This window comes from Struthio camelus, chromosome 1 (genome assembly GCF_040807025.1).
Source record: "Struthio camelus isolate bStrCam1 chromosome 1, bStrCam1.hap1, whole genome shotgun sequence".
Classification (NCBI taxonomy): domain Eukaryota; kingdom Metazoa; phylum Chordata; class Aves; order Struthioniformes; family Struthionidae; genus Struthio; species Struthio camelus.
This window is the reverse complement of record NC_090942.1, coordinates 27,799,759-27,827,268: the sequence shown is the minus strand read 5'-3', so window position 1 is coordinate 27,827,268 and position 27,510 is coordinate 27,799,759. Positions and strand designations below refer to the sequence as shown.

General features: G+C 57.4%; 1 protein-coding gene across 1 annotated transcript; it reads right to left on the bottom strand.

The window, feature by feature from the left end:
* Positions 1-1,210: 1,210 nt before the first annotated feature.
* LOC138065748 (ankyrin repeat domain-containing protein 26-like) lies at positions 1,211-27,510 on the bottom strand. Its single transcript, XM_068931167.1, has 19 exons — positions 27,444-27,510; positions 26,751-26,843; positions 12,659-12,743; positions 11,973-12,034; positions 11,205-11,289; positions 10,519-10,580; positions 9,751-9,835; positions 9,065-9,126; positions 8,581-8,634; positions 8,377-8,454; positions 8,002-8,154; positions 6,556-6,728; positions 6,265-6,358; positions 5,304-5,416; positions 4,659-4,800; positions 3,486-3,767; positions 2,673-2,939; positions 2,122-2,166; positions 1,211-1,540 (listed from the first exon to the last, which is right to left on the bottom strand). Exons 2-17 carry the CDS (start codon positions 26,754-26,756, stop codon positions 2,811-2,813), a joined length of 1,665 nt encoding a protein of 554 aa, XP_068787268.1. The 5' UTR covers positions 26,757-26,843; positions 27,444-27,510; the 3' UTR covers positions 1,211-1,540; positions 2,122-2,166; positions 2,673-2,810.

Genomic DNA, 27,510 nt, shown 5'->3' with positions numbered 1-27,510 from the left:
CCGCGGTCTTCTCTTCTGCAGGCTGAACAATCCCAGCTCTCTCAGCCTTTCCTCGTATGAGAGCTACTCCAGTCCCTTAATCATCTTAGTAGCCCTTCGCTGGACTCGCTCCAGTAGCTCCATCCCTCTCCTCTAGTGCAGGGGCCAGAACAGACGGGACTTTGCTCTACCCGCCTGGTAAGCGCTACCAGCTCCTGTCATGCCAGATGCCAGCGCTGAATTTCAGTGCTGCTGCTCCGGCGGCCAAGAACTTTCACCTCTCCCTGACACCCAGCAGGACAGAAGCAGGCAGGGAACCACTGGAAAACAGTTCCTCTCAGAGTTTGGCAACAGGACAACCCAAAGCGAAGGCACTTCAGAGGCGTTCCGCACCTGCTTTTGCTTTGCAGAGAGAAGAGCAAGTGCCCAGCACTGGACAGCGGTTCCGCTTTGCCAGTCACGCTGCAGGGCAGAGAACTTCCATAACCCCTTTCCCCTTTGCAGACTGCAAGCGGATCCAACAGCCTTCCAGACCGGCGGGCTTTGCGACCTTTCCTGGCTACCAGAAGCTCTCGCCCTCCCTTCTGCCCAGACCACAGGAAGCATCGTTCTCAAAGGCAGCAAGAGGCCAGTGCCCCGCTACGAGCGAGACGTGAGGCAACCGGGCACCTTGTCAAGTTCAACAAGGGGAACCGCCAAGGGCTGCACCTGGGGACGATCGAGGCCCCTGTCTTCACACACTCGTGCTTCCAGCCCCCGCTGAGGAAAAACACACAGTCTGCATGCTGGCCCTTGGCCTGGCTGCCAGGACAGGCTGAAGGAGCAGCTGGGAAGCCAGCTGAAGGGAGCAGAGCAGAGCAGAGCTGAGCTCTCCCTTGGACAAACGGCCTCTCTGCCCTCAGGCCTGGAGCTGTCTGCATAAGTGACTTTTGGTCAGACCAGCGCGAGGCAGAAGGGCTAAGCGCCTGCCCAGGAAGAAAGCCTGGCTAGGCCTTCAAAAACATGACTTCCATCATCCGTGCTGGCTAGCGCTGAACAACTCGCAAAACGCAGGGACAAAACGCAGCCCTTGCCCGCAAATGCCGCAGCAGGCCAGACTTCCACCAGCATCCACCATTTGGCAGCAATGCAACACGTACTACTCCATAAGAGACACGAGCAGAGGGGACAGTCATATGCGCAGGGCAGGCAAAGTCAGGAAGGGGAACAGAATAAAACGGAGAGACCTACTAGATTACAACATTTATTAAATACCAAGTTGGAACACAATACTTGCAGTTAAAGACCGCACGTTATTATTATTGGCTACACCGCACTGTTGCACTCGTACAAAAACAGTGGCAAGGGTTGCTTTTCCTCACAGCCTGGTAACGCGAGTCCCTCTGTCAGGAGGTAGTAGTCTCAGGATAACCACTCTTAGCTCTCTGGAACGGGGCTGTCAAAACATCGCGGCACTCTTGCGTTGCCCTGGAAAGCGGCTCCTGGTCTACGTTTTCTGAAGATCCTTCAGTAGATGCCCAGGGAGAAGCTCCAGCCGATCCAACGTTCAGCTCAGCCATTGCTGGGGAAGGGGCGGGGCGAGAGCGGGAGGGGAGAAAATGCCCTATGTTAGTGTTGCAGTAGGAAAAGGTCCCCAAAGCAAACAAACCTTATTACTCCCAGGAGACAGGCAACTCCAGTCACAATGCAAACGGATTCAATGCCACGGATTTGTGTCCGTCCTAGCAAACGGAAAGAGCTCTAGCGCAACGGCTGGCCACTCGCTAGGAGAGTAAAGGCTACTGGGACAGAAGGAATTGCTCTCAGGGGCTACCTGCTTTGCAACAGGCCCAGTCACCGCCAAGCCACAACTCTGGAGAAACAATTATCCTGAAGAGGTGGAATTGCTCAGGGCTCGGGGGCAGGGGCTGAACGTGCGCATAGGCCGCTTTTCCTCTCTGTGATCTAAAGGCAACTGCATACGACTCTGTACGACTATTATTTGCATAAGCAGCAAGTTGCCTCGCAGAGCTCTAGGTTGGAAAGCTAGTAGAAAACAACTGTGCTTAGCACAGGAGCTTGGCAGCTTTCCAGTAGTTGTGTTCAAAATGGAGGAACCGTCCTCTTCCTTGGTAACACCGCTAACAGATCCTGACAGATTACCTTGCTCAAGTTCTTCAGCGATATTTTTGACCATTCCCGCCGCACCTGCAAGTACAGACAAGATACCCTTAAGGCCTCAGTAGCTACATTCTTGTAGCATTAGCTTCTCAAGCCAACTGCAACATGGGAATAAACACTGGAAACATCACCCCCACTACAGAGAAAGTCTTTGTCCACCAAGGCCCAGCGTTCCCATTACTCTATGGCATTAACCGTCTCACAAAGCAATCCCCAACTCGAGAGCTTCTCCACACCCCCACTCTGTGCAAAGGCGGGAACGGATCACGGCATTTTGTGAAGAATCACGTGCTCCCTTGCCCCACTCTCGGCATGCGCTTCCCAAACCTCAGGGCACGCTGCTCACCACGCTGTGAGGAACATGCCGTCACACGGACTGCTAATTCTGGGGCGCGCCCGGACCAGAGCTTTTGCCGAGGTTGCAGCGCTCTGAGGGTCAGCAGGCGTGTCTAGACTCCTAGATTGGGTGCGGTGGAGCTAGGAACGGATGCTCATTTTCAGCTTGAGAATAACAGGTATTCCCAATGCCTTACCTCAGCCATATGAGCTTCCACTCTCTCCGTCACAGAGGAAGCGCTGCCCACCGGGTTCGTTGCCAGAGAGTGGCTTCTGCAGGGCTCATAGCATTGCGCAGCAGCAGCAGCTTCCGCAAGCCTCTCGTTAGCGCTCTCTCACTGCAGGCGTTTTGTGAGAGCCAATTCATATTCTAAATGCCTAACTCTCTGCTGCAGTCGGCCTACCGCGGAAGCTGCAGAAGCGGCTCTTAGTTGTTCCGCTCGGTCCTGGGCGGCTGCCTGTGTCTGAAGCAGATAATGCAGTTTCAACCCCCAGGAAAGAAAAAGAGATCATTCCCCCCAGGCCCTTTCACACACCCACTTTGAAGAGCACAACCTCACCCAGGGAGCCAACTGGGCCTCCTCACTGCCCTCTACAATCAAGGGCAAAACCCAAAAGCACCCCATTACATCATCCTTTTCGTTCAGAAAGAAACCGGCTCTCTCAGCGCAACTTTTTGCTTTGCTTTGTTTTGTTTTGAATCAGAGCTAGTACTAAGCCACCTCTGTCTCTCTAAGACACTAGTCCACTTGCAATTCTCGTCTTTCTTGGCGCTGTTACAGATTCGCCAGTGACCGAGGTGCGTAAAGAAGATTATTCACCACATCTCAGAATGCCTGAGGACAAGCATCCAACAAGCTCGCACCCTTCAGCAACCTCCTGAAGCTATAACGAGCCCATGACCCCACAGCACTGACCGGCACAAGCATAACATACCGAGAAATGACAACAGTAAAGAATGAATGACAAGCCACAAACGGACTGCGCGTACTAGCGGTAAGGGAGCTCACCTGCAGAAAGAGATTGACTTCCTGTAGTTTTTGCCTTAGCTCTTGCCCAGCCTTTTGCTCAATCTCCCTTTTATCCTCTTCTCTGTGCCTCTGATCCCTCATCTTGGCCTCTAAGCGACACCTCAGCGCAACCACCTCTTCTTCCAGCTGCCGCTTGCTCTTCCGCAGTTTGTCACGGCTCCCATGCAGCCAAGCCAACTCTTCTCGCGCACCTTCGTTTGCTTTCTCTAGCTGCCTCGACTTCCTCCGCTCTGCCTCCAGGGAGCAGCACAGCTCACGGACCTGCACACAGGGAAAGGACTCACTCACCTAAGCAGACCCAGAGGTCTAAGCGTACGCAGTTCTGTGACAATCCACCGAGCGTGTCCCTTTGTGCCGGGAGGCCTCCGCAGAACGACCGAACCAGTTGAGAGGCATTTTGCCCTGGTAAGGTAATTCGGCGGGCTCCCGACACTAAACAGGGTCGGCTGGTAGTGTAGGTGTCCCTACTCCTTAGGAATGAGTTTACTATTGTAACAGGTAAGTAACCGAGTGTAATGAACTAATGAACGGGAACGATAACAACTGTAATCATATTGACAACAATATACAATAATCACAAGGTATTCACTTGTTTACAGTGGTATACCTGAAGCTTCAGGAAAGAGGAAACAGAAATGATTATCTCTTTCTACATACACGCACACACACACACACAGGTTTGAGTTTAGAAGACAATCAACAAAGAAGTGCCAGGGTTTCAGTAGGCCCCAAAGGTCAACTAAAACTCTGCCGCCGTCGTCGTCGTCTTCTCTCCGCAGAAACGCACCTTTTCCACACCTCTCACACCTATGCTTCCGATGTCCTTGCCTTTCATACTGTGGTTAGGCTTATAATGGTCCTACTTACCGGTCTTCCAGAGCACAAATTCATCTGTCAGACCTCAAAGATGCTGCCAGGGCCTCAAGCTTTCAAGCTGGGCTCTCGCCCAGAAAGGCCCAGGCTCACAAGTGCCCCGCTATCGCAACGCCTCTTCACTTCCCAAAGGATTACACAGGCTTTTTCAGGGACCATAAGAGACAGCCGTTCTTTTCAAACACGGCCACCACATAATTAACACCACAACCCAACAGCCAGGAAAAGAATCTTACAGCTTTCCAAAACAAGCACCACAACAAGCCAGCCAAAGCTCACCTTTGTTCGTAATTTAGCAACTTCTCTGCCCCTTCCCGAACACGGGTCCTCCCTTTCGCCCGGGAAATTCATCTGGGACTCTCGCGCCCGCCTCTCATACGCCCTCACTTTCTTCATAGCTTTCTCCAGAAGCCTCTTCGACCTGCACAGCACATTAGCAAGTAAAGTAGGAAGCCCAAGCACAGTCCGCCTTTACGCATGCACTTCCCTAAGCACCACGCATACGGTGCGGGGCTTACTTCATTTGTACCATGGCGGACAGGCCAGGACTTCCAGAACAAGACACCAAGCCAAAACACCACACCAACCCACCCACCCACATCATTCCCCTCCCACACATCACTTGCCCAGTCAACATTTCATCTGCTCCCTTGAAGCTTCTCCCTCTGCCTGACAACAGGCACAAGACACAAGCGACTTCTTCCTGCCCTCCCGCCCTCCCTCTCTTCCCAGGACAACTGCCCTCCTGCCTGCACTTCCACCTACCTAAAACCGCACGCTCCCCTACAGAAGCCACTTGCAAGACCTAACGCAAGCCTTGAGCTCGCTCACCAACAGATACGTACTCGGAGTCTCAGGGGCAAGGTACATAACGCCTGACTCCCCGCTCATTCGACAGCTCTTACAAGTACTCAACGGCTGTACCTGTTGCATTCTTTCTGCAGTGCAACGTTTTTCTTCATTTCTTCCTCCAGGCGGGCTTCTGCGGGTTGTTTCCACTCTGCCAGCTCCTTCCCTGGCTTTCTTCCGCTCTCACGCTTTCCGGACAGGAAGAAGAAATGGCACACACGACTCACTCACGGCACCTAGAAGCACTAGGTGCGCACAGCCTTCCTCACAAAGGTGCGGCAGGACATCTCTCTCTGCTAGCCGAGGGCCGGCCCCACAACTCCAGGGGACAGAATCCCACGCAAACTGCAGCACTTCAATATTTCCACCACCCAGGCTAAGACCGAGGGACAGAAACTGGTGCCTGCCACCCCTCTCTCCCCCCACACCACCCTCCCCCCGACCCCCACTAAAGCAAAGACCACCCGCTACTAGCGAGGGGCTCACGGGGGCAAAGGTGCCACGCACACTGGAGAACACCTTCCTCAGGCCCTCCGCTAATAGCCGACGGTACTTAGGTATCCCCATCCGGGCAGAGCACAGCTTAATTTAAAGCTCCAGGGGGATCTTCAGCGACCAGCGGCAAATGGAATTCCTGGCACAGCCTGAGGAGGCCGCTTAAGACTTGGCAACGACGTGCTTGGCACCAAGGACGTTCCACAAGTTCACTTGCAGAACGCCTTTAAGGCGGCAACAGCTGAAGTGCTGCTGCCACACGGCTTAAGCACCACAACCGGTACAAAGCAGCAACCATTCACACCGGCGCACAAGTGCCGTAAGTGCCCTTACCTCAAACACTGTTAAGTAAGACTCAGCAGAGTAGCACACAAAACCAGAAAGCCTGCGAGCGGACCAACAGCAGCCGATCGCCTGCAGCCTGCAGGGAATGATTTCCCCGAGGCTCCCCAGGAAAATCTCTTCCGAAAACGCCCCCGCATACATACACACACAACTGCGCACAGTAGCTCATGAAACAGGAAGGCTATGACTAGCTTACAGAGGCAGAGGCGTGCAGCTCTTTCTGAAGAGCTTCGAGTCTAGCTGCCTGCTGCTGCCCTGTGTCTTCCAGCCGGGCGTTTTCCAGTTCAAGTCTTGAAAAGAAACACAGGCCTCGTTATGGAAATCCACAGGAGCACCAACACTGGCACAACAGCGCCAAATCACACAGTCCAAAGCAAAAGCCTCTCCCAAAATCGTGTACTGACTTGCTGAGATGCAACAAGGCCATCCTGCTGCTATTACACCAGCCCACAAAGCAAAGCCTTGCTTCACTGTGCCACTTCCTTACCGTCCCACTCGTTCCTCCAGGTCTTTTAGGCTAACGCCTCCCAAAGAGGCTTCCAGAAGGTCTTGCAGTTGCCGGGAAGAAGCTGTCGCTTCCCTCTGTTTCTCTGCCAGGGCCGTCTTCAAATCCTGAACACAACGCTCAGCCTGAACATGCTGCTCTTCCAACGCCTGCAACTGTAAAACCACGCTAGTCAGGACCCACGCTAGTCAGCTTCGCTTTCAGACAGACGACTCCACTGCTTCGACTCTCCAAAACCACGTTGCTCCTTCCGCTTTCATACCGGCCTCTCCCATCCCCATCTCAATTTCCTACCAGCTGCCCAAACGCAGCTGCAACACCAATCCTACTCCTTCCCGTGACTCGGGACGCTCCTAGCATCCAGCTGCTCGCTCCCCCACGGGAAGCATTACTGCAAAGGCTCTCCCTTCTCCTGCTGGCACTTCCCAACTCCAGGATAACGACCACAATCACAAAGACTTCTAGTCCAACGCTGCCCACGCTGCTATACCTTATTCTTACACAAATGGTGGAAAGCCGGTCCCTACACTCCTTCCTTCAACTCCGTACTTGCGTTGGTGGCAGCGGTGGGCGTAGTGAACGGAAAGCAAGTCAGTAGCTCTGAACGTAGCTCTCTCCAAAAACAACTTGGAAGTGAATTAGCATTTCGGGATCCTAATGCTTACTAACTACAGGTTCATCCCCAGGGCCCTGCAGGAACTATAGCACTTTGCGGCACATTTGCATCATGCAGCCACAAGATGGCCAAGATGTTTTCTACAGAAAAAGCTCAGCACTAGGGCCAACCCACGGCCTTCTCCGGGCAGCTAGGTTAGGAGGTCAAGTTCCTCCTACAGTCAGGGAACAGGACAAGTCACAGCACCTGCCTGACATGCTGCTTCCCGTATACAGTGCAAAAACCCCACCTAGCAACCAGCGCTGCGTGTGCGAGCGCAAACCATGAAGAAGGATCGCACCCTTTCAAGTGCTGCCCCCCCCCAGAACACAGACTGTCACCTTCGCAGGCATTTGACCAGCTACAAAGAAGGAACCAAAGCTCTACACACACAGCCAAATATAGAGAAAGAGTACAACAGCCTCAACAGGAAAACACGCAGCACTCTCAGGGCACCCGGAGCTCACCCACTGTCACCTTCAGGTCCACCTCAAAGCTCAGGCGGGTTCGGAGAGACAACAAGCTGCTTGAGCAGCCTCCTCGTGGGTAGGTGTGACCCCCAACACACTGCTTGGCCCCTCATGCTTGAAAGGGCAGCTCCCTGACGCGCTTGGTCTGTTTGCCACCATGGGGCAGCGGCGGGAAGAAGGGAAGGCAACAGAAGGGACACCACTGCACTACTACCCTACAGCCTCAACAAGGGCTTTTCCCCATCGTTTACAGGGGAAAACCACCTCCTCACAGTCATGCAGGCCACTACAGGCTTTGCCTACCTTGGCTTTCACCCTGGCCAGTTCCTCTTGCAACCGCAACTTGTCTCCCTGCAGCTCACCGCAGGAAACCTTTGGAACTTCAAGTGAACCTTCTGGAAGCAACTGCTTTCCAGGAGCTTCAGCAACCTCCGCCGGCAGCTCTGCGGCCATCGCCTAAGGAAAGATTGTGCCGTGAGCCTCACAAAAAGGGCACGAACATGCACTACCACCTTCTTTTCACTCACGACAGCCTTCTTCAGAGGGAGCCCAAAGATAACATACATCTAAAGTATATTTCACATCTGCCACTCTCTGCGGTCTTCCGCCTGCGCTCTTTTGGCAATAACACCTCGCTCTAGGCTAACATCTCCACAGCTCTTCAACACAGCTCCTCACCTGTCCGTCACACTGAAAATCAGTCTGTGTTGCAGCAGCCTCGCGTCCTTCACGCTCTCCTCCCTCCTTTGCAGACACCTAGGTGAGCGAGAACACAAACAAGCAGAGAGTGGTGCAAGCAATCTCCAGAAACGCTTCACCCACAAACTGCATTTCAAATGCAGGACTACCCAAGCACAACTCGGATTGTCGCTCAAGCATTACCTGCAGATTCACTGCTGCTTCGGGACTTTGGCAGGCCGTCAAGGAACGCAGGCTCTGGAAGTAGAACAGCCCTTTCAGAACCCCCAACTGCGCTCCCTCCAAGCCTACACCCACTCTGCTGCTGTCCTTAGTACTTGGCTGCACCGTCCCAAACACGCTCCTTTCACTGCATAACCTGGCAAAGCAGCAGCAGCCCTTCCAAGCACGCACAGAACCAGAACCTTCTCTCTTGCAGTAGGACTCTAGAAATACAACTCCAAGGCCACTTGCTGCCACTCCCAGGACATTAGCACACCCCACTTAGGCACAGTCCTCACCAAACCGCTTGCACAGAGCACAAGCGGCTCCAGGTCACAGGAACAAACCTGTGGCGCAGCCACCACAAGCGGCAACTGAGCCTCATCCCTGCTAGGGCCCACGTCCAAGGCAAGCTCCCGCGCACTTCCCCCCTCGGGCAACCCACTGCGCCCCTCACACCAAGCACCTCGGAATCCCAGGGAGAGTCGCTCTCGTCCTCCTGCTCCGCTCCTGCGGACGACGCAACACCTGCAAAGGAAGCCACAAATGACACACCACCGCTCCTTCTTTCCCTCTCCTGCTCTCCTCCAGCACGCAAGCCCTGCGCCCAGGACACACCAAACCGTTCCACTCCCGAGGAAAAACAAAGCAGCGTCATTTAAGGGCGCCTGCACCCCCAGCCGCACCACCACGCCATCGCCACTTCCTGCCGCCTTCTTGCCAGCACCACAGGCCCAAGCCCAGCAGCACAGCTCACGCCCCTACCAAGAACGCCCAACACATGCTCGGCGAGCATCCAAACAAGGCTCTGCCATGCCACAGTCGCCGACTACGCAGCTCTGACGGCATCTCCCCTCCAAACTACAGCTCCAGAGTTGGCCCTTCACAATCCCTCGGCACGCTACAGGAGCGACCCGCAAAGCACTAGCCAAACACCCTCCCACCCGCAGGAAGTCACCAAGAAACAACCCTCCTTCCCTAGCACTACCACAAAACATCTCCCTCCAGCTACGTTCCCTCCCCCCCTCCCCGCCATTGCCTGCCCAGCGCCTACCTGCCTGCTCTACCCTCTCACAGGCAGATCGCCATTTCAGTTCATTCACCCAGCCCAAAGAGCAGAGAAACAAAGCCCCTCCATGTCTAGAAACTCACCTCTCACACCAGCAGGGGCTCCTGCAGCAGCCGCCACTTGGGCACCACCAGGAGCCTCCTCTCCCTTCCTTTCCGGTGAGTCGTCCTAAAAGAGATCGGCCCGCACACTTAGAAAGAACAGAAACAAGCAGCCTCCACGAGAACGTATGTGAAGGGACGGCAATGCCGAAGCTCACAAACGCCCTGCTCCCTTCCCCTAAAGCCCCTGAGAAGCACTACCCACACTCCAGCTTCCCCTACACGGCAATACTCAGCCGCACACACATCCTTCCCCCCTCCTTTGCACCAACAAACACCGCCAGCTGCCTGCTTCTCCAACAACCTGAGGCAAACCTCCCCCTGGGCCCTCGCTTCCACTCTCCAACCCCCAACTGCGCTCCCTCCAAGCCTACACCCACTCTGCTGCTGTCCTTAGTACTTGGCTGCACCGTCCCAAACACGCTCCTTTCACTGCATAACCTGGCAAAGCAGCAGCAGCCCTTCCAAGCACGCACAGAACCAGAACCTTCTCTCTTGCAGTAGGACTCTAGAAATACAACTCCAAGGCCACTTGCTGCCACTCCCAGGACATTAGCACACCCCACTTAGGCACAGTCCTCACCAAACCGCTTGCACAGAGCACAAGCGGCTCCAGGTCACAGGAACAAACCTGTGGCGCAGCCACCACAAGCGGCAACTGAGCCTCATCCCTGCTAGGGCCCACGTCCAAGGCAAGCTCCCGCGCACTTCCCCCCTCGGGCAACCCACTGCGCCCCTCACACCAAGCACCTCGGAATCCCAGGGAGAGTCGCTCTCGTCCTCCTGCTCCGCTCCTGCGGACGACGCAACACCTGCAAAGGAAGCCACAAATGACACACCACCGCTCCTTCTTTCCCTCTCCTGCTCTCCTCCAGCACGCAAGCCCTGCGCCCAGGACACACCAAACCGTTCCACTCCCCAGGAAAAACAAAGCAGCGTCATTTAAGGGCGCCTGCACCCCCAGCCGCACCACCACGCCATCGCCACTTCCTGCCGCCTTCTTGCCAGCACCACAGGCCCAAGCCCAGCAGCACAGCTCACGCCCCTACCAAGAACGCCCAACACATGCTCGGCGAGCATCCAAACAAGGCTCTGCCATGCCACAGTCGCCGACTACGCAGCTCTGACGGCATCTCCCCTCCAAACTACAGCTCCAGAGTTGGCCCTTCACAATCCCTCGGCACGCTACAGGAGCGACCCGCAAAGCACTAGCCAAACACCCTCCCACCCGCAGGAAGTCACCAAGAAACAACCCTCCTTCCCTAGCACTACCACAAAACATCTCCCTCCAGCTACGTTCCCTCCCCCCCTCCCCGCCATTGCCTGCCCAGCGCCTACCTGCCTGCTCTACCCTCTCACAGGCAGATCGCCATTTCAGTTCATTCACCCAGCCCAAAGAGCAGAGAAACAAAGCCCCTCCATGTCTAGAAACTCACCTCTCACACCAGCAGGGGCTCCTGCAGCAGCCGCCACTTGGGCACCACCAGGAGCCTCCTCTCCCTTCCTTTCCGGTGAGTCGTCCTGAAAGACATCGGCCCGCACACTTAGAAAGAACAGAAACAAGCAGCCTCCACGAGAACGTATGTGAAGGGACGGCAATGCCGAAGCTCACAAACGCCCTGCTCCCTTCCCCTAAAGCCCCTGAGAAGCACTACCCACACTCCAGCTTCCCCTACACGGCAATACTCAGCAGCACACACATCCTTCCCCCCTCCTTTGCACCAACAAACACCGCCAGCTGCCTGCTTCTCCAACAACCTGAGGCAAACCTCCCCCTGGGCCCTCGCTTCCACTCTCCAACCCCCAACTGCGCTCCCTCCAAGCCTACACCCACTCTGCTGCTGTCCTTAGTACTTGGCTGCACCGTCCCAAACACGCTCCTTTCACTGCATAACCCGGCAAAGCAGCAGCAACCCTTCCAAGCACGCACAGAACCAGAACCTTCTCTCTTGCAGTAGGACTCTAGAAATACAACTCCAAGGCCACTTGCTGCCACTCCCAGGACATTAGCACACCCCACTTAGGCACAGTCCTCACCAAACCGCTTGCACAGAGCACAAGCGGCTCCAGGTCACAGGAACAAACCTGTGGCGCAGCCACCACAAGCGGCAACTGAGCCTCATCCCTGCTAGGGCCCACGTCCAAGGCAAGCTCCCGCGCACTTCCCCCCTCGGGCAACCCACTGCGCCCCTCACACCAAGCACCTCGGAATCCCAGGGAGAGTCGCTCTCGTCCTCCTGCTCCGCTCCTGCGGACGACGCAACACCTGCAAAGGAAGCCACAAATGACACACCACCGCTCCTTCTTTCCCTCTCCTGCTCTCCTCCAGCACGCAAGCCCTGCGCCCAGGACACACCAAACCGTTCCACTCCCCAGGAAAAACAAAGCAGCGTCATTTAAGGGCGCCTGCACCCCCAGCCGCACCACCACGCCATCGCCACTTCCTGCCGCCTTCTTGCCAGCACCACAGGCCCAAGCCCAGCAGCACAGCTCACGCCCCTACCAAGAACGCCCAACACATGCTCGGCGAGCATCCAAACAAGGCTCTGCCATGCCACAGTCGCCGACTACGCAGCTCTGACGGCATCTCCCCTCCAAACTACAGCTCCAGAGTTGGCCCTTCACAATCCCTCGGCACGCTACAGGAGCGACCCGCAAAGCACTAGCCAAACACCCTCCCACCCGCAGGAAGTCACCAAGAAACAACCCTCCTTCCCTAGCACTACCACAAAACATCTCCCTCCAGCTACGTTCCCTCCCCCCCTCCCCGCCATTGCCTGCCCAGCGCCTACCTGCCTGCTCTACCCTCTCACAGGCAGATCGCCATTTCAGTTCATTCACCCAGCCCAAAGAGCAGAGAAACAAAGCCCCTCCATGTCTAGAAACTCACCTCTCACACCAGCAGGGGCTCCTGCAGCAGCCGCCACTTGGGCACCACCAGGAGCCTCCTCTCCCTTCCTTTCCGGTGAGTCGTCCTGAAAGACATCGGCCCGCACACTTAGAAAGAACAGAAACAAGCAGCCTCCACGAGAACGTATGTGAAGGGACGGCAATGCCGAAGCTCACAAACGCCCTGCTCCCTTCCCCTAAAGCCCCTGAGAAGCACTACCCACACTCCAGCTTCCCCTACACGGCAATACTCAGCAGCACACACATCCTTCCCCCCTCCTTTGCACCAACAAACACCGCCAGCTGCCTGCTTCTCCAACAACCTGAGGCAAACCTCCCCCTGGGCCCTCGCTTCCACTCTCCAACCCCCAACTGCGCTCCCTCCAAGCCTACACCCACTCTGCTGCTGTCCTTAGTACTTGGCTGCACCGTCCCAAACACGCTCCTTTCACTGCATAACCCGGCAAAGCAGCAGCAACCCTTCCAAGCACGCACAGAACCAGAACCTTCTCTCTTGCAGTAGGACTCTAGAAATACAACTCCAAGGCCACTTGCTGCCACTCCCAGGACATTAGCACACCCCACTTAGGCACAGTCCTCACCAAACCGCTTGCACAGAGCACAAGCGGCTCCAGGTCACAGGAACAAACCTGTGGCGCAGCCACCACAAGCGGCAACTGAGCCTCATCCCTGCTAGGGCCCACGTCCAAGGCAAGCTCCCGCGCACTTCCCCCCTCGGGCAACCCACTGCGCCCCTCACACCAAGCACCTCGGAATCCCAGGGAGAGTCGCTCTCGTCCTCCTGCTCCGCTCCTGCGGACGACGCAACACCTGCAAAGGAAGCCACAAATGACACACCACCGCTCCTTCTTTCCCTCTCCTGCTCTCCTCCAGCACGCAAGCCCCGCGCCCAGGACACACCAAACCGTTCCACTCCCCAGGAAAAACAAAGCAGCGTCATTTAAGGGCGCCTGCACCCCCAGCCGCACCACCACGCCATCGCCACTTCCTGCCGCCTTCTTGCCAGCACCACAGGCCCAAGCCCAGCAGCACAGCTCACGCCCCTACCAAGAACGCCCAACACATGCTCGGCGAGCATCCAAACAAGGCTCTGCCATGCCACAGTCGCCGACTACGCAGCTCTGACGGCATCTCCCCTCCAAACTACAGCTCCAGAGTTGGCCCTTCACAATCCCTCGGCACGCTACAGGAGCGACCCGCAAAGCACTAGCCAAACACCCTCCCACCCGCAGGAAGTCACCAAGAAACAACCCTCCTTCCCTAGCACTACCACAAAACATCTCCCTCCAGCTACGTTCCCTCCCCCCCTCCCCGCCATTGCCTGCCCAGCGCCTACCTGCCTGCTCTACCCTCTCACAGGCAGATCGCCATTTCAGTTCATTCACCCAGCCCAAAGAGCAGAGAAACAAAGCCCCTCCATGTCTAGAAACTCACCTCTCACACCAGCAGGGGCTCCTGCAGCAGCCGCCACTTGGGCACCACCAGGAGCCTCCTCTCCCTTCCTTTCCGGTGAGTCGTCCTGAAAGACATCGGCCCGCACACTTAGAAAGAACAGAAACAAGCAGCCTCCACGAGAACGTATGTGAAGGGACGGCAATGCCGAAGCTCACAAACGCCCTGCTCCCTTCCCCTAAAGCCCCTGAGAAGCACTACCCACACTCCAGCTTCCCCTACACGGCAATACTCAGCAGCACACACATCCTTCCCCCCTCCTTTGCACCAACAAACACCGCCAGCTGCCTGCTTCTCCAACAACCTGAGGCAAACCTCCCCCTGGGCCCTCGCTTCCACTCTCCAACCCCCAACTGCGCTCCCTCCAAGCCTACACCCACTCTGCTGCTGTCCTTAGTACTTGGCTGCACCGTCCCAAACACGCTCCTTTCACTGCATAACCTGGCAAAGCAGCAGCAACCCTTCCAAGCACGCACAGAACCAGAACCTTCTCTCTTGCAGTAGGACTCTAGAAATACAACTCCAAGGCCACTTGCTGCCACTCCCAGGACATTAGCACACCCCACTTAGGCACAGTCCTCACCAAACCGCTTGCACAGAGCACAAGCGGCTCCAGGTCACAGGAACAAACCTGTGGCGCAGCCACCACAAGCGGCAACTGAGCCTCATCCCTGCTAGGGCCCACGTCCAAGGCAAGCTCCCGCGCACTTCCCCCCTCGGGCAACCCACTGCGCCCCTCACACCAAGCACCTCGGAATCCCAGGGAGAGTCGCTCTCGTCCTCCTGCTCCGCTCCTGCGGACGACGCAACACCTGCAAAGGAAGCCACAAATGACACACCACCGCTCCTTCTTTCCCTCTCCTGCTCTCCTCCAGCACGCAAGCCCTGCGCCCAGGACACACCAAACCGTTCCACTCCCCAGGAAAAACAAAGCAGCGTCATTTAAGGGCGCCTGCACCCCCAGCCGCACCACCACGCCATCGCCACTTCCTGCCGCCTTCTTGCCAGCACCACAGGCCCAAGCCCAGCAGCACAGCTCACGCCCCTACCAAGAACGCCCAACACATGCTCGGCGAGCATCCAAACAAGGCTCTGCCATGCCACAGTCGCCGACTACGCAGCTCTGACGGCATCTCCCCTCCAAACTACAGCTCCAGAGTTGGCCCTTCACAATCCCTCGGCACGCTACAGGAGCGACCCGCAAAGCACTAGCCAAACACCCTCCCACCCGCAGGAAGTCACCAAGAAACAACCCTCCTTCCCTAGCACTACCACAAAACATCTCCCTCCAGCTACGTTCCCTCCCCCCCTCCCCGCCATTGCCTGCCCAGCGCCTACCTGCCTGCTCTACCCTCTCACAGGCAGATCGCCATTTCAGTTCATTCACCCAGCCCAAAGAGCAGAGAAACAAAGCCCCTCCATGTCTAGAAACTCACCTCTCACACCAGCAGGGGCTCCTGCAGCAGCCGCCACTTGGGCACCACCAGGAGCCTCCTCTCCCTTCCTTTCCGGTGAGTCGTCCTAAAAGAGATCGGCCCGCACACTTAGAAAGAACAGAAACAAGCAGCCTCCACGAGAACGTATGTGAAGGGACGGCAATGCCGAAGCTCACAAACGCCCTGCTCCCTTCCCCTAAAGCCCCTGAGAAGCACTACCCACACTCCAGCTTCCCCTACACGGCAATACTCAGCAGCACACACATCCTTCCCCCCTCCTTTGCACCAACAAACACCGCCAGCTGCCTGCTTCTCCAACAACCTGAGGCAAACCTCCCCCTGGGCCCTCGCTTCCACTCTCCAACCCCCAACTGCGCTCCCTCCAAGCCTACACCCACTCTGCTGCTGTCCTTAGTACTTGGCTGCACCGTCCCAAACACGCTCCTTTCACTGCATAACCCGGCAAAGCAGCAGCAACCCTTCCAAGCACGCACAGAACCAGAACCTTCTCTCTTGCAGTAGGACTCTAGAAATACAACTCCAAGGCCACTTGCTGCCACTCCCAGGACATTAGCACACCCCACTTAGGCACAGTCCTCACCAAACCGCTTGCACAGAGCACAAGCGGCTCCAGGTCGCAGGAACAAACCTGTGGCGCAGCCACCACAAGCGGCAACTGAGCCTCATCCCTGCTAGGGCCCACGTCCAAGGCAAGCTCCCGCGCACTTCCCCCCTCGGGCAACCCACTGCGCCCCTCACACCAAGCACCTCGGAATCCCAGGGAGAGTCGCTCTCGTCCTCCTGCTCCGCTCCTGCGGACGACGCAACACCTGCAAAGGAAGCCACAAATGACACACCACCGCTCCTTCTTTCCCTCTCCTGCTCTCCTCCAGCACGCAAGCCCTGCGCCCAGGACACACCAAACCGTTCCACTCCCCAGGAAAAACAAAGCAGCGTCATTTAAGGGCGCCTGCACCCCCAGCCGCACCACCACGCCATCGCCACTTCCTGCCGCCTTCTTGCCAGCACCACAGGCCCAAGCCCAGCAGCACAGCTCACGCCCCTACCAAGAACGCCCAACACATGCTCGGCGAGCATCCAAACAAGGCTCTGCCATGCCACAGTCGCCGACTACGCAGCTCTGACGGCATCTCCCCTCCAAACTACAGCTCCAGAGTTGGCCCTTCACAATCCCTCGGCATGCTACAGGAGCGACTCGCAAAGCACTAGCCAAACACCCTCCCACCCGCAGGAAGTCACCAAGAAACAACCCTCCTTCCCTAGCACTACCACAAAACATCTCCCTCCAGCTACGTTCCCTCCCCCCCTCCCCGCCATTGCCTGCCCAGCGCCTACCTGCCTGCTCTACCCTCTCACAGGCAGATCGCCATTTCAGTTCATTCACCCAGCCCAAAGAGCAGAGAAACAAAGCCCCTCCATGTCTAGAAACTCACCTCTCACACCAGCAGGGGCTCCTGCAGCAGCCGCCACTTGGGCACCACCAGGAGCCTCCTCTCCCTTCCTTTCCGGTGAGTCGTCCTAAAAGAGATCGGCCCGCACACTTAGAAAGAACAGAAACAAGCAGCCTCCACGAGAACGTATGTGAAGGGACGGCAATGCCGAAGCTCACAAACGCCCTGCTCCCTTCCCCTAAAGCCCCTGAGAAGCACTACCCACACTCCAGCTTCCCCTACACGGCAATACTCAGCAGCACACACATCCTTCCCCCCTCCTTTGCACCAACAAACACCGCCAGCTGCCTGCTTCTCCAACAACCTGAGGCAAACCTCCCCCTGGGCCCTCGCTTCCACTCTCCAACCCCCAACTGCGCTCCCTCCAAGCCTACACCCACTCTGCTGCTGTCCTTAGTACTTGGCTGCACCGTCCCAAACACGCTCCTTTCACTGCATAACCCGGCAAAGCAGCAGCAACCCTTCCAAGCACGCACAGAACCAGAACCTTCTCTCTTGCAGTAGGACTCTAGAAATACAACTCCAAGGCCACTTGCTGCCACTCCCAGGACATTAGCACACCCCACTTAGGCACAGTCCTCACCAAACCGCTTGCACAGAGCACAAGCGGCTCCAGGTCGCAGGAACAAACCTGTGGCGCAGCCACCACAAGCGGCAACTGAGCCTCATCCCTGCTAGGGCCCACGTCCAAGGCAAGCTCCCGCGCACTTCCCCCCTCGGGCAACCCACTGCGCCCCTCACACCAAGCACCTCGGAATCCCAGGGAGAGTCGCTCTCGTCCTCCTGCTCCGCTCCTGCGGACGACGCAACACCTGCAAAGGAAGCCACAAATGACACACCACCGCTCCTTCTTTCCCTCTCCTGCTCTCCTCCAGCACGCAAGCCCTGCGCCCAGGATACACCAAACCGTTCCACTCCCCAGGAAAAACAAAGCAGCGTCATTTAAGGGCGCCTGCACCCCCAGCCGCACCACCACGCCATCGCCACTTCCTGCCGCCTTCTTGCCAGCACCACAGGCCCAAGCCCAGCAGCACAGCTCACGCCCCTACCAAGAACGCCCAACACATGCTCGGCGAGCATCCAAACAAGGCTCTGCCATGCCACAGTCGCCGACTACGCAGCTCTGACGGCATCTCCCCTCCAAACTACAGCTCCAGAGTTGGCCCTTCACAATCCCTCGGCACGCTACAGGAGCGACCCGCAAAGCACTAGCCAAACACCCTCCCACCCGCAGGAAGTCACCAAGAAACAACCCTCCTTCCCTAGCACTACCACAAAACATCTCCCTCCAGCTACGTTCCCTCCCCCCCTCCCCGCCATTGCCTGCCCAGCGCCTACCTGCCTGCTCTACCCTCTCACAGGCAGATCGCCATTTCAGTTCATTCACCCAGCCCAAAGAGCAGAGAAACAAAGCCCCTCCATGTCTAGAAACTCACCTCTCACACCAGCAGGGGCTCCTGCAGCAGCCGCCACTTGGGCACCACCAGGAGCCTCCTCTCCCTTCCTTTCCGGTGAGTCGTCCTGAAAGACATCGGCCCGCACACTTAGAAAGAACAGAAACAAGCAGCCTCCACGAGAACGTATGTGAAGGGACGGCAATGCCGAAGCTCACAAACGCCCTGCTCCCTTCCCCTAAAGCCCCTGAGAAGCACTACCCACACTCCAGCTTCCCCTACACGGCAATACTCAGCAGCACACACATCCTTCCCCCCTCCTTTGCACCAACAAACACCGCCAGCTGCCTGCTTCTCCAACAACCTGAGGCAAACCTCCCCCTGGGCCCTCGCTTCCACTCTCCAACCCCCAACTGCGCTCCCTCCAAGCCTACACCCACTCTGCTGCTGTCCTTAGTACTTGGCTGCACCGTCCCAAACACGCTCCTTTCACTGCATAACCCGGCAAAGCAGCAGCAACCCTTCCAAGCACGCACAGAACCAGAACCTTCTCTCTTGCAGTAGGACTCTAGAAATACAACTCCAAGGCCACTTGCTGCCACTCCCAGGACATTAGCACACCCCACTTAGGCACAGTCCTCACCAAACCGCTTGCACAGAGCACAAGCGGCTCCAGGTCACAGGAACAAACCTGTGGCGCAGCCACCACAAGCGGCAACTGAGCCTCATCCCTGCTAGGGCCCACGTCCAAGGCAAGCTCCCGCGCACTTCCCCCCTCGGGCAACCCACTGCGCCCCTCACACCAAGCACCTCGGAATCCCAGGGAGAGTCGCTCTCGTCCTCCTGCTCCGCTCCTGCGGACGACGCAACACCTGCAAAGGAAGCCACAAATGACACACCACCGCTCCTTCTTTCCCTCTCCTGCTCTCCTCCAGCACGCAAGCCCTGCGCCCAGGACACACCAAACCGTTCCACTCCCCAGGAAAAACAAAGCAGCGTCATTTAAGGGCGCCTGCACCCCCAGCCGCACCACCACGCCATCGCCACTTCCTGCCGCCTTCTTGCCAGCACCACAGGCCCAAGCCCAGCAGCACAGCTCACGCCCCTACCAAGAACGCCCAACACATGCTCGGCGAGCATCCAAACAAGGCTCTGCCATGCCACAGTCGCCGACTACGCAGCTCTGACGGCATCTCCCCTCCAAACTACAGCTCCAGAGTTGGCCCTTCACAATCCCTCGGCACGCTACAGGAGCGACCCGCAAAGCACTAGCCAAACACCCTCCCACCCGCAGGAAGTCACCAAGAAACAACCCTCCTTCCCTAGCACTACCACAAAACATCTCCCTCCAGCTACGTTCCCTCCCCCCCTCCCCGCCATTGCCTGCCCAGCGCCTACCTGCCTGCTCTACCCTCTCACAGGCAGATCGCCATTTCAGTTCATTCACCCAGCCCAAAGAGCAGAGAAACAAAGCCCCTCCATGTCTAGAAACTCACCTCTCACACCAGCAGGGGCTCCTGCAGCAGCCGCCACTTGGGCACCACCAGGAGCCTCCTCTCCCTTCCTTTCCGGTGAGTCGTCCTGAAAGACATCGGCCCGCACACTTAGAAAGAACAGAAACAAGCAGCCTCCACGAGAACGTATGTGAAGGGACGGCAATGCCGAAGCTCACAAACGCCCTGCTCCCTTCCCCTAAAGCCCCTGAGAAGCACTACCCACACTCCAGCTTCCCCTACACGGCAATACTCAGCAGCACACACATCCTTCCCCCCTCCTTTGCACCAACAAACACCGCCAGCTGCCTGCTTCTCCAACAACCTGAGGCAAACCTCCCCCTGGGCCCTCGCTTCCACTCTCCAACCCCCAACTGCGCTCCCTCCAAGCCTACACCCACTCTGCTGCTGTCCTTAGTACTTGGCTGCACCGTCCCAAACACGCTCCTTTCACTGCATAACCCGGCAAAGCAGCAGCAACCCTTCCAAGCACGCACAGAACCAGAACCTTCTCTCTTGCAGTAGGACTCTAGAAATACAACTCCAAGGCCACTTGCTGCCACTCCCAGGACATTAGCACACCCCACTTAGGCACAGTCCTCACCAAACCGCTTGCACAGAGCACAAGCGGCTCCAGGTCACAGGAACAAACCTGTGGCGCAGCCACCACAAGCGGCAACTGAGCCTCATCCCTGCTAGGGCCCACGTCCAAGGCAAGCTCCCGCGCACTTCCCCCCTCGGGCAACCCACTGCGCCCCTCACACCAAGCACCTCGGAATCCCAGGGAGAGTCGCTCTCGTCCTCCTGCTCCGCTCCTGCGGACGACGCAACACCTGCAAAGGAAGCCACAAATGACACACCACCGCTCCTTCTTTCCCTCTCCTGCTCTCCTCCAGCACGCAAGCCCCGCGCCCAGGACACACCAAACCGTTCCACTCCCCAGGAAAAACAAAGCAGCGTCATTTAAGGGCGCCTGCACCCCCAGCCGCACCACCACGCCATCGCCACTTCCTGCCGCCTTCTTGCCAGCACCACAGGCCCAAGCCCAGCAGCACAGCTCACGCCCCTACCAAGAACGCCCAACACATGCTCGGCGAGCATCCAAACAAGGCTCTGCCATGCCACAGTCGCCGACTACGCAGCTCTGACGGCATCTCCCCTCCAAACTACAGCTCCAGAGTTGGCCCTTCACAATCCCTCGGCACGCTACAGGAGCGACCCGCAAAGCACTAGCCAAACACCCTCCCACCCGCAGGAAGTCACCAAGAAACAACCCTCCTTCCCTAGCACTACCACAAAACATCTCCCTCCAGCTACGTTCCCTCCCCCCCTCCCCGCCATTGCCTGCCCAGCGCCTACCTGCCTGCTCTACCCTCTCACAGGCAGATCGCCATTTCAGTTCATTCACCCAGCCCAAAGAGCAGAGAAACAAAGCCCCTCCATGTCTAGAAACTCACCTCTCACACCAGCAGGGGCTCCTGCAGCAGCCGCCACTTGGGCACCACCAGGAGCCTCCTCTCCCTTCCTTTCCGGTGAGTCGTCCTGAAAGACATCGGCCCGCACACTTAGAAAGAACAGAAACAAGCAGCCTCCACGAGAACGTATGTGAAGGGACGGCAATGCCGAAGCTCACAAACGCCCTGCTCCCTTCCCCTAAAGCCCCTGAGAAGCACTACCCACACTCCAGCTTCCCCTACACGGCAATACTCAGCAGCACACACATCCTTCCCCCCTCCTTTGCACCAACAAACACCGCCAGCTGCCTGCTTCTCCAACAACCTGAGGCAAACCTCCCCCTGGGCCCTCGCTTCCACTCTCCAACCCCCAACTGCGCTCCCTCCAAGCCTACACCCACTCTGCTGCTGTCCTTAGTACTTGGCTGCACCGTCCCAAACACGCTCCTTTCACTGCATAACCTGGCAAAGCAGCAGCAACCCTTCCAAGCACGCACAGAACCAGAACCTTCTCTCTTGCAGTAGGACTCTAGAAATACAACTCCAAGGCCACTTGCTGCCACTCCCAGGACATTAGCACACCCCACTTAGGCACAGTCCTCACCAAACCGCTTGCACAGAGCACAAGCGGCTCCAGGTCACAGGAACAAACCTGTGGCGCAGCCACCACAAGCGGCAACTGAGCCTCATCCCTGCTAGGGCCCACGTCCAAGGCAAGCTCCCGCGCACTTCCCCCCTCGGGCAACCCACTGCGCCCCTCACACCAAGCACCTCGGAATCCCAGGGAGAGTCGCTCTCGTCCTCCTGCTCCGCTCCTGCGGACGACGCAACACCTGCAAAGGAAGCCACAAATGACACACCACCGCTCCTTCTTTCCCTCTCCTGCTCTCCTCCAGCACGCAAGCCCTGCGCCCAGGACACACCAAACCGTTCCACTCCCCAGGAAAAACAAAGCAGCGTCATTTAAGGGCGCCTGCACCCCCAGCCGCACCACCACGCCATCGCCACTTCCTGCCGCCTTCTTGCCAGCACCACAGGCCCAAGCCCAGCAGCACAGCTCACGCCCCTACCAAGAACGCCCAACACATGCTCGGCGAGCATCCAAACAAGGCTCTGCCATGCCACAGTCGCCGACTACGCAGCTCTGACGGCATCTCCCCTCCAAACTACAGCTCCAGAGTTGGCCCTTCACAATCCCTCGGCACGCTACAGGAGCGACCCGCAAAGCACTAGCCAAACACCCTCCCACCCGCAGGAAGTCACCAAGAAACAACCCTCCTTCCCTAGCACTACCACAAAACATCTCCCTCCAGCTACGTTCCCTCCCCCCCTCCCCGCCATTGCCTGCCCAGCGCCTACCTGCCTGCTCTACCCTCTCACAGGCAGATCGCCATTTCAGTTCATTCACCCAGCCCAAAGAGCAGAGAAACAAAGCCCCTCCATGTCTAGAAACTCACCTCTCACACCAGCAGGGGCTCCTGCAGCAGCCGCCACTTGGGCACCACCAGGAGCCTCCTCTCCCTTCCTTTCCGGTGAGTCGTCCTAAAAGAGATCGGCCCGCACACTTAGAAAGAACAGAAACAAGCAGCCTCCACGAGAACGTATGTGAAGGGACGGCAATGCCGAAGCTCACAAACGCCCTGCTCCCTTCCCCTAAAGCCCCTGAGAAGCACTACCCACACTCCAGCTTCCCCTACACGGCAATACTCAGCAGCACACACATCCTTCCCCCCTCCTTTGCACCAACAAACACCGCCAGCTGCCTGCTTCTCCAACAACCTGAGGCAAACCTCCCCCTGGGCCCTCGCTTCCACTCTCCAACCCCCAACTGCGCTCCCTCCAAGCCTACACCCACTCTGCTGCTGTCCTTAGTACTTGGCTGCACCGTCCCAAACACGCTCCTTTCACTGCATAACCCGGCAAAGCAGCAGCAACCCTTCCAAGCACGCACAGAACCAGAACCTTCTCTCTTGCAGTAGGACTCTAGAAATACAACTCCAAGGCCACTTGCTGCCACTCCCAGGACATTAGCACACCCCACTTAGGCACAGTCCTCACCAAACCGCTTGCACAGAGCACAAGCGGCTCCAGGTCGCAGGAACAAACCTGTGGCGCAGCCACCACAAGCGGCAACTGAGCCTCATCCCTGCTAGGGCCCACGTCCAAGGCAAGCTCCCGCGCACTTCCCCCCTCGGGCAACCCACTGCGCCCCTCACACCAAGCACCTCGGAATCCCAGGGAGAGTCGCTCTCGTCCTCCTGCTCCGCTCCTGCGGACGACGCAACACCTGCAAAGGAAGCCACAAATGACACACCACCGCTCCTTCTTTCCCTCTCCTGCTCTCCTCCAGCACGCAAGCCCTGCGCCCAGGACACACCAAACCGTTCCACTCCCCAGGAAAAACAAAGCAGCGTCATTTAAGGGCGCCTGCACCCCCAGCCGCACCACCACGCCATCGCCACTTCCTGCCGCCTTCTTGCCAGCACCACAGGCCCAAGCCCAGCAGCACAGCTCACGCCCCTACCAAGAACGCCCAACACATGCTCGGCGAGCATCCAAACAAGGCTCTGCCATGCCACAGTCGCCGACTACGCAGCTCTGACGGCATCTCCCCTCCAAACTACAGCTCCAGAGTTGGCCCTTCACAATCCCTCGGCATGCTACAGGAGCGACTCGCAAAGCACTAGCCAAACACCCTCCCACCCGCAGGAAGTCACCAAGAAACAACCCTCCTTCCCTAGCACTACCACAAAACATCTCCCTCCAGCTACGTTCCCTCCCCCCCTCCCCGCCATTGCCTGCCCAGCGCCTACCTGCCTGCTCTACCCTCTCACAGGCAGATCGCCATTTCAGTTCATTCACCCAGCCCAAAGAGCAGAGAAACAAAGCCCCTCCATGTCTAGAAACTCACCTCTCACACCAGCAGGGGCTCCTGCAGCAGCCGCCACTTGGGCACCACCAGGAGCCTCCTCTCCCTTCCTTTCCGGTGAGTCGTCCTAAAAGAGATCGGCCCGCACACTTAGAAAGAACAGAAACAAGCAGCCTCCACGAGAACGTATGTGAAGGGACGGCAATGCCGAAGCTCACAAACGCCCTGCTCCCTTCCCCTAAAGCCCCTGAGAAGCACTACCCACACTCCAGCTTCCCCTACACGGCAATACTCAGCAGCACACACATCCTTCCCCCCTCCTTTGCACCAACAAACACCGCCAGCTGCCTGCTTCTCCAACAACCTGAGGCAAACCTCCCCCTGGGCCCTCGCTTCCACTCTCCAACCCCCAACTGCGCTCCCTCCAAGCCTACACCCACTCTGCTGCTGTCCTTAGTACTTGGCTGCACCGTCCCAAACACGCTCCTTTCACTGCATAACCCGGCAAAGCAGCAGCAACCCTTCCAAGCACGCACAGAACCAGAACCTTCTCTCTTGCAGTAGGACTCTAGAAATACAACTCCAAGGCCACTTGCTGCCACTCCCAGGACATTAGCACACCCCACTTAGGCACAGTCCTCACCAAACCGCTTGCACAGAGCACAAGCGGCTCCAGGTCGCAGGAACAAACCTGTGGCGCAGCCACCACAAGCGGCAACTGAGCCTCATCCCTGCTAGGGCCCACGTCCAAGGCAAGCTCCCGCGCACTTCCCCCCTCGGGCAACCCACTGCGCCCCTCACACCAAGCACCTCGGAATCCCAGGGAGAGTCGCTCTCGTCCTCCTGCTCCGCTCCTGCGGACGACGCAACACCTGCAAAGGAAGCCACAAATGACACACCACCGCTCCTTCTTTCCCTCTCCTGCTCTCCTCCAGCACGCAAGCCCTGCGCCCAGGATACACCAAACCGTTCCACTCCCCAGGAAAAACAAAGCAGCGTCATTTAAGGGCGCCTGCACCCCCAGCCGCACCACCACGCCATCGCCACTTCCTGCCGCCTTCTTGCCAGCACCACAGGCCCAAGCCCAGCAGCACAGCTCACGCCCCTACCAAGAACGCCCAACACATGCTCGGCGAGCATCCAAACAAGGCTCTGCCATGCCACAGTCGCCGACTACGCAGCTCTGACGGCATCTCCCCTCCAAACTACAGCTCCAGAGTTGGCCCTTCACAATCCCTCGGCACGCTACAGGAGCGACCCGCAAAGCACTAGCCAAACACCCTCCCACCCGCAGGAAGTCACCAAGAAACAACCCTCCTTCCCTAGCACTACCACAAAACATCTCCCTCCAGCTACGTTCCCTCCCCCCCTCCCCGCCATTGCCTGCCCAGCGCCTACCTGCCTGCTCTACCCTCTCACAGGCAGATCGCCATTTCAGTTCATTCACCCAGCCCAAAGAGCAGAGAAACAAAGCCCCTCCATGTCTAGAAACTCACCTCTCACACCAGCAGGGGCTCCTGCAGCAGCCGCCACTTGGGCACCACCAGGAGCCTCCTCTCCCTTCCTTTCCGGTGAGTCGTCCTAAAAGAGATCGGCCTGCACACTTAGAAAGAACAGAAACAAGCAGCCTCCACGAGAACGTATGTGAAGGGACGGCAATGCCGAAGCTCACAAACGCCCTGCTCCCTTCCCCTAAAGCCCCTGAGAAGCACTACCCACACTCCAGCTTCCCCTACACGGCAATACTCAGCAGCACACACATCCTTCCCCCCTCCTTTGCACCAACAAACACCGCCAGCTGCCTGCTTCTCCAACAACCTGAGGCAAACCTCCCCCTGGGCCCTCGCTTCCACTCTCCAACCCCCAACTGCGCTCCCTCCAAGCCTACACCCACTCTGCTGCTGTCCTTAGTACTTGGCTGCACCGTCCCAAACACGCTCCTTTCACTGCATAACCCGGCAAAGCAGCAGCAACCCTTCCAAGCACGCACAGAACCAGAACCTTCTCTCTTGCAGTAGGACTCTAGAAATACAACTCCAAGGCCACTTGCTGCCACTCCCAGGACAGCAGCCTCTGCCCAGGCCATCCACACCTTGCCAAATACTTCTCCTCTCTCGAGCCACAGAGAAAAACCTTCTCGCTCCTCTTTTACAAGGCCTGCAGATGTCTTTATGTACACAGCAATACCTAATGTCACTAACGTCCTGCTCCCATTCCATAAAGCCCCCCGAGAAGCACTGCCCGCACACAGTCAGGCTCTGCCTTCACCTACGTTACCTTATCCAGCAGCACACACACCCTTTCCCCCTCCCTTGGGCTCACGAGACCACCAGCTGCCTGCTTCTCAAACTACCGTAGTCTCACCTCCCCCTCTTTCCTCACTTTCACTCCTCCAACCACCATCACATCTTACTATGCCACACTAGCTCTTCTCACACAACAGCTGCCACACTCTCTGACAGGCCACTGAGACAAGGGCAACCAGGTTGCAAATAAACATGCCTGCATCTCCAGCACTACGGGGTGCGTTCCTGCACCACACTCGGCTTCTTCAGCTTCTTCATCATGGCACAGCCCCAATGCCACACACCTCAACTGAAAAACAAACCAAAACAAAACAAAAGAAACAAAAGGAAGGGGAAACAGGTGCTGTGAGATCCCATGCAAGCCCGCAATGCCATCCCCCAGGAGGAAAAAAAGACCCTCTTGAGCCACTCCCCCCGCCCCCAAGCACTCTTGGGCAACCTGACAAGGACGAAAGAAAGGAGAGCCAGGAGATGAAGCATTGCAGCAGATCTTGAACAGCAAGTGCCCTTTTCCCCATATCAGCCTGAATTCTATCACCAAAGTTACTGGAAACAAACAGCAAGGCTTGGAGGACAAAAGAACAGGCCATCTAGAGGCTGATCAGCTTTGGGACGAGAACTCTGACTCAGGTGAAGAAAACCATGCGGTCGCTTTTCTTGTCACCTACTGCTCTTCCCACCCGCAACCGCAAGCCTGCTGCATGCTCTGCCACGGACGGCTACAAGGCTTGGAGCAAACAGCTCACCGCAGCTGAAAGACTGGCAGGCAGGAGACCGCGGGGCAGGAGAAAACCACCCTGCCTGGACACGCGCTTTTGCCCAAATCTAGACAGCTCTGCCCTGCAAACGAGTCGCTCCACGGGCAGTTCTCCTTCTGGAGGCACTTTACCTTGGCAGCTAAACTGCTTTTTTCTTCCTCAGAAGCAGGACAGCTGTCATCGCTCTCCTCTGCCTCC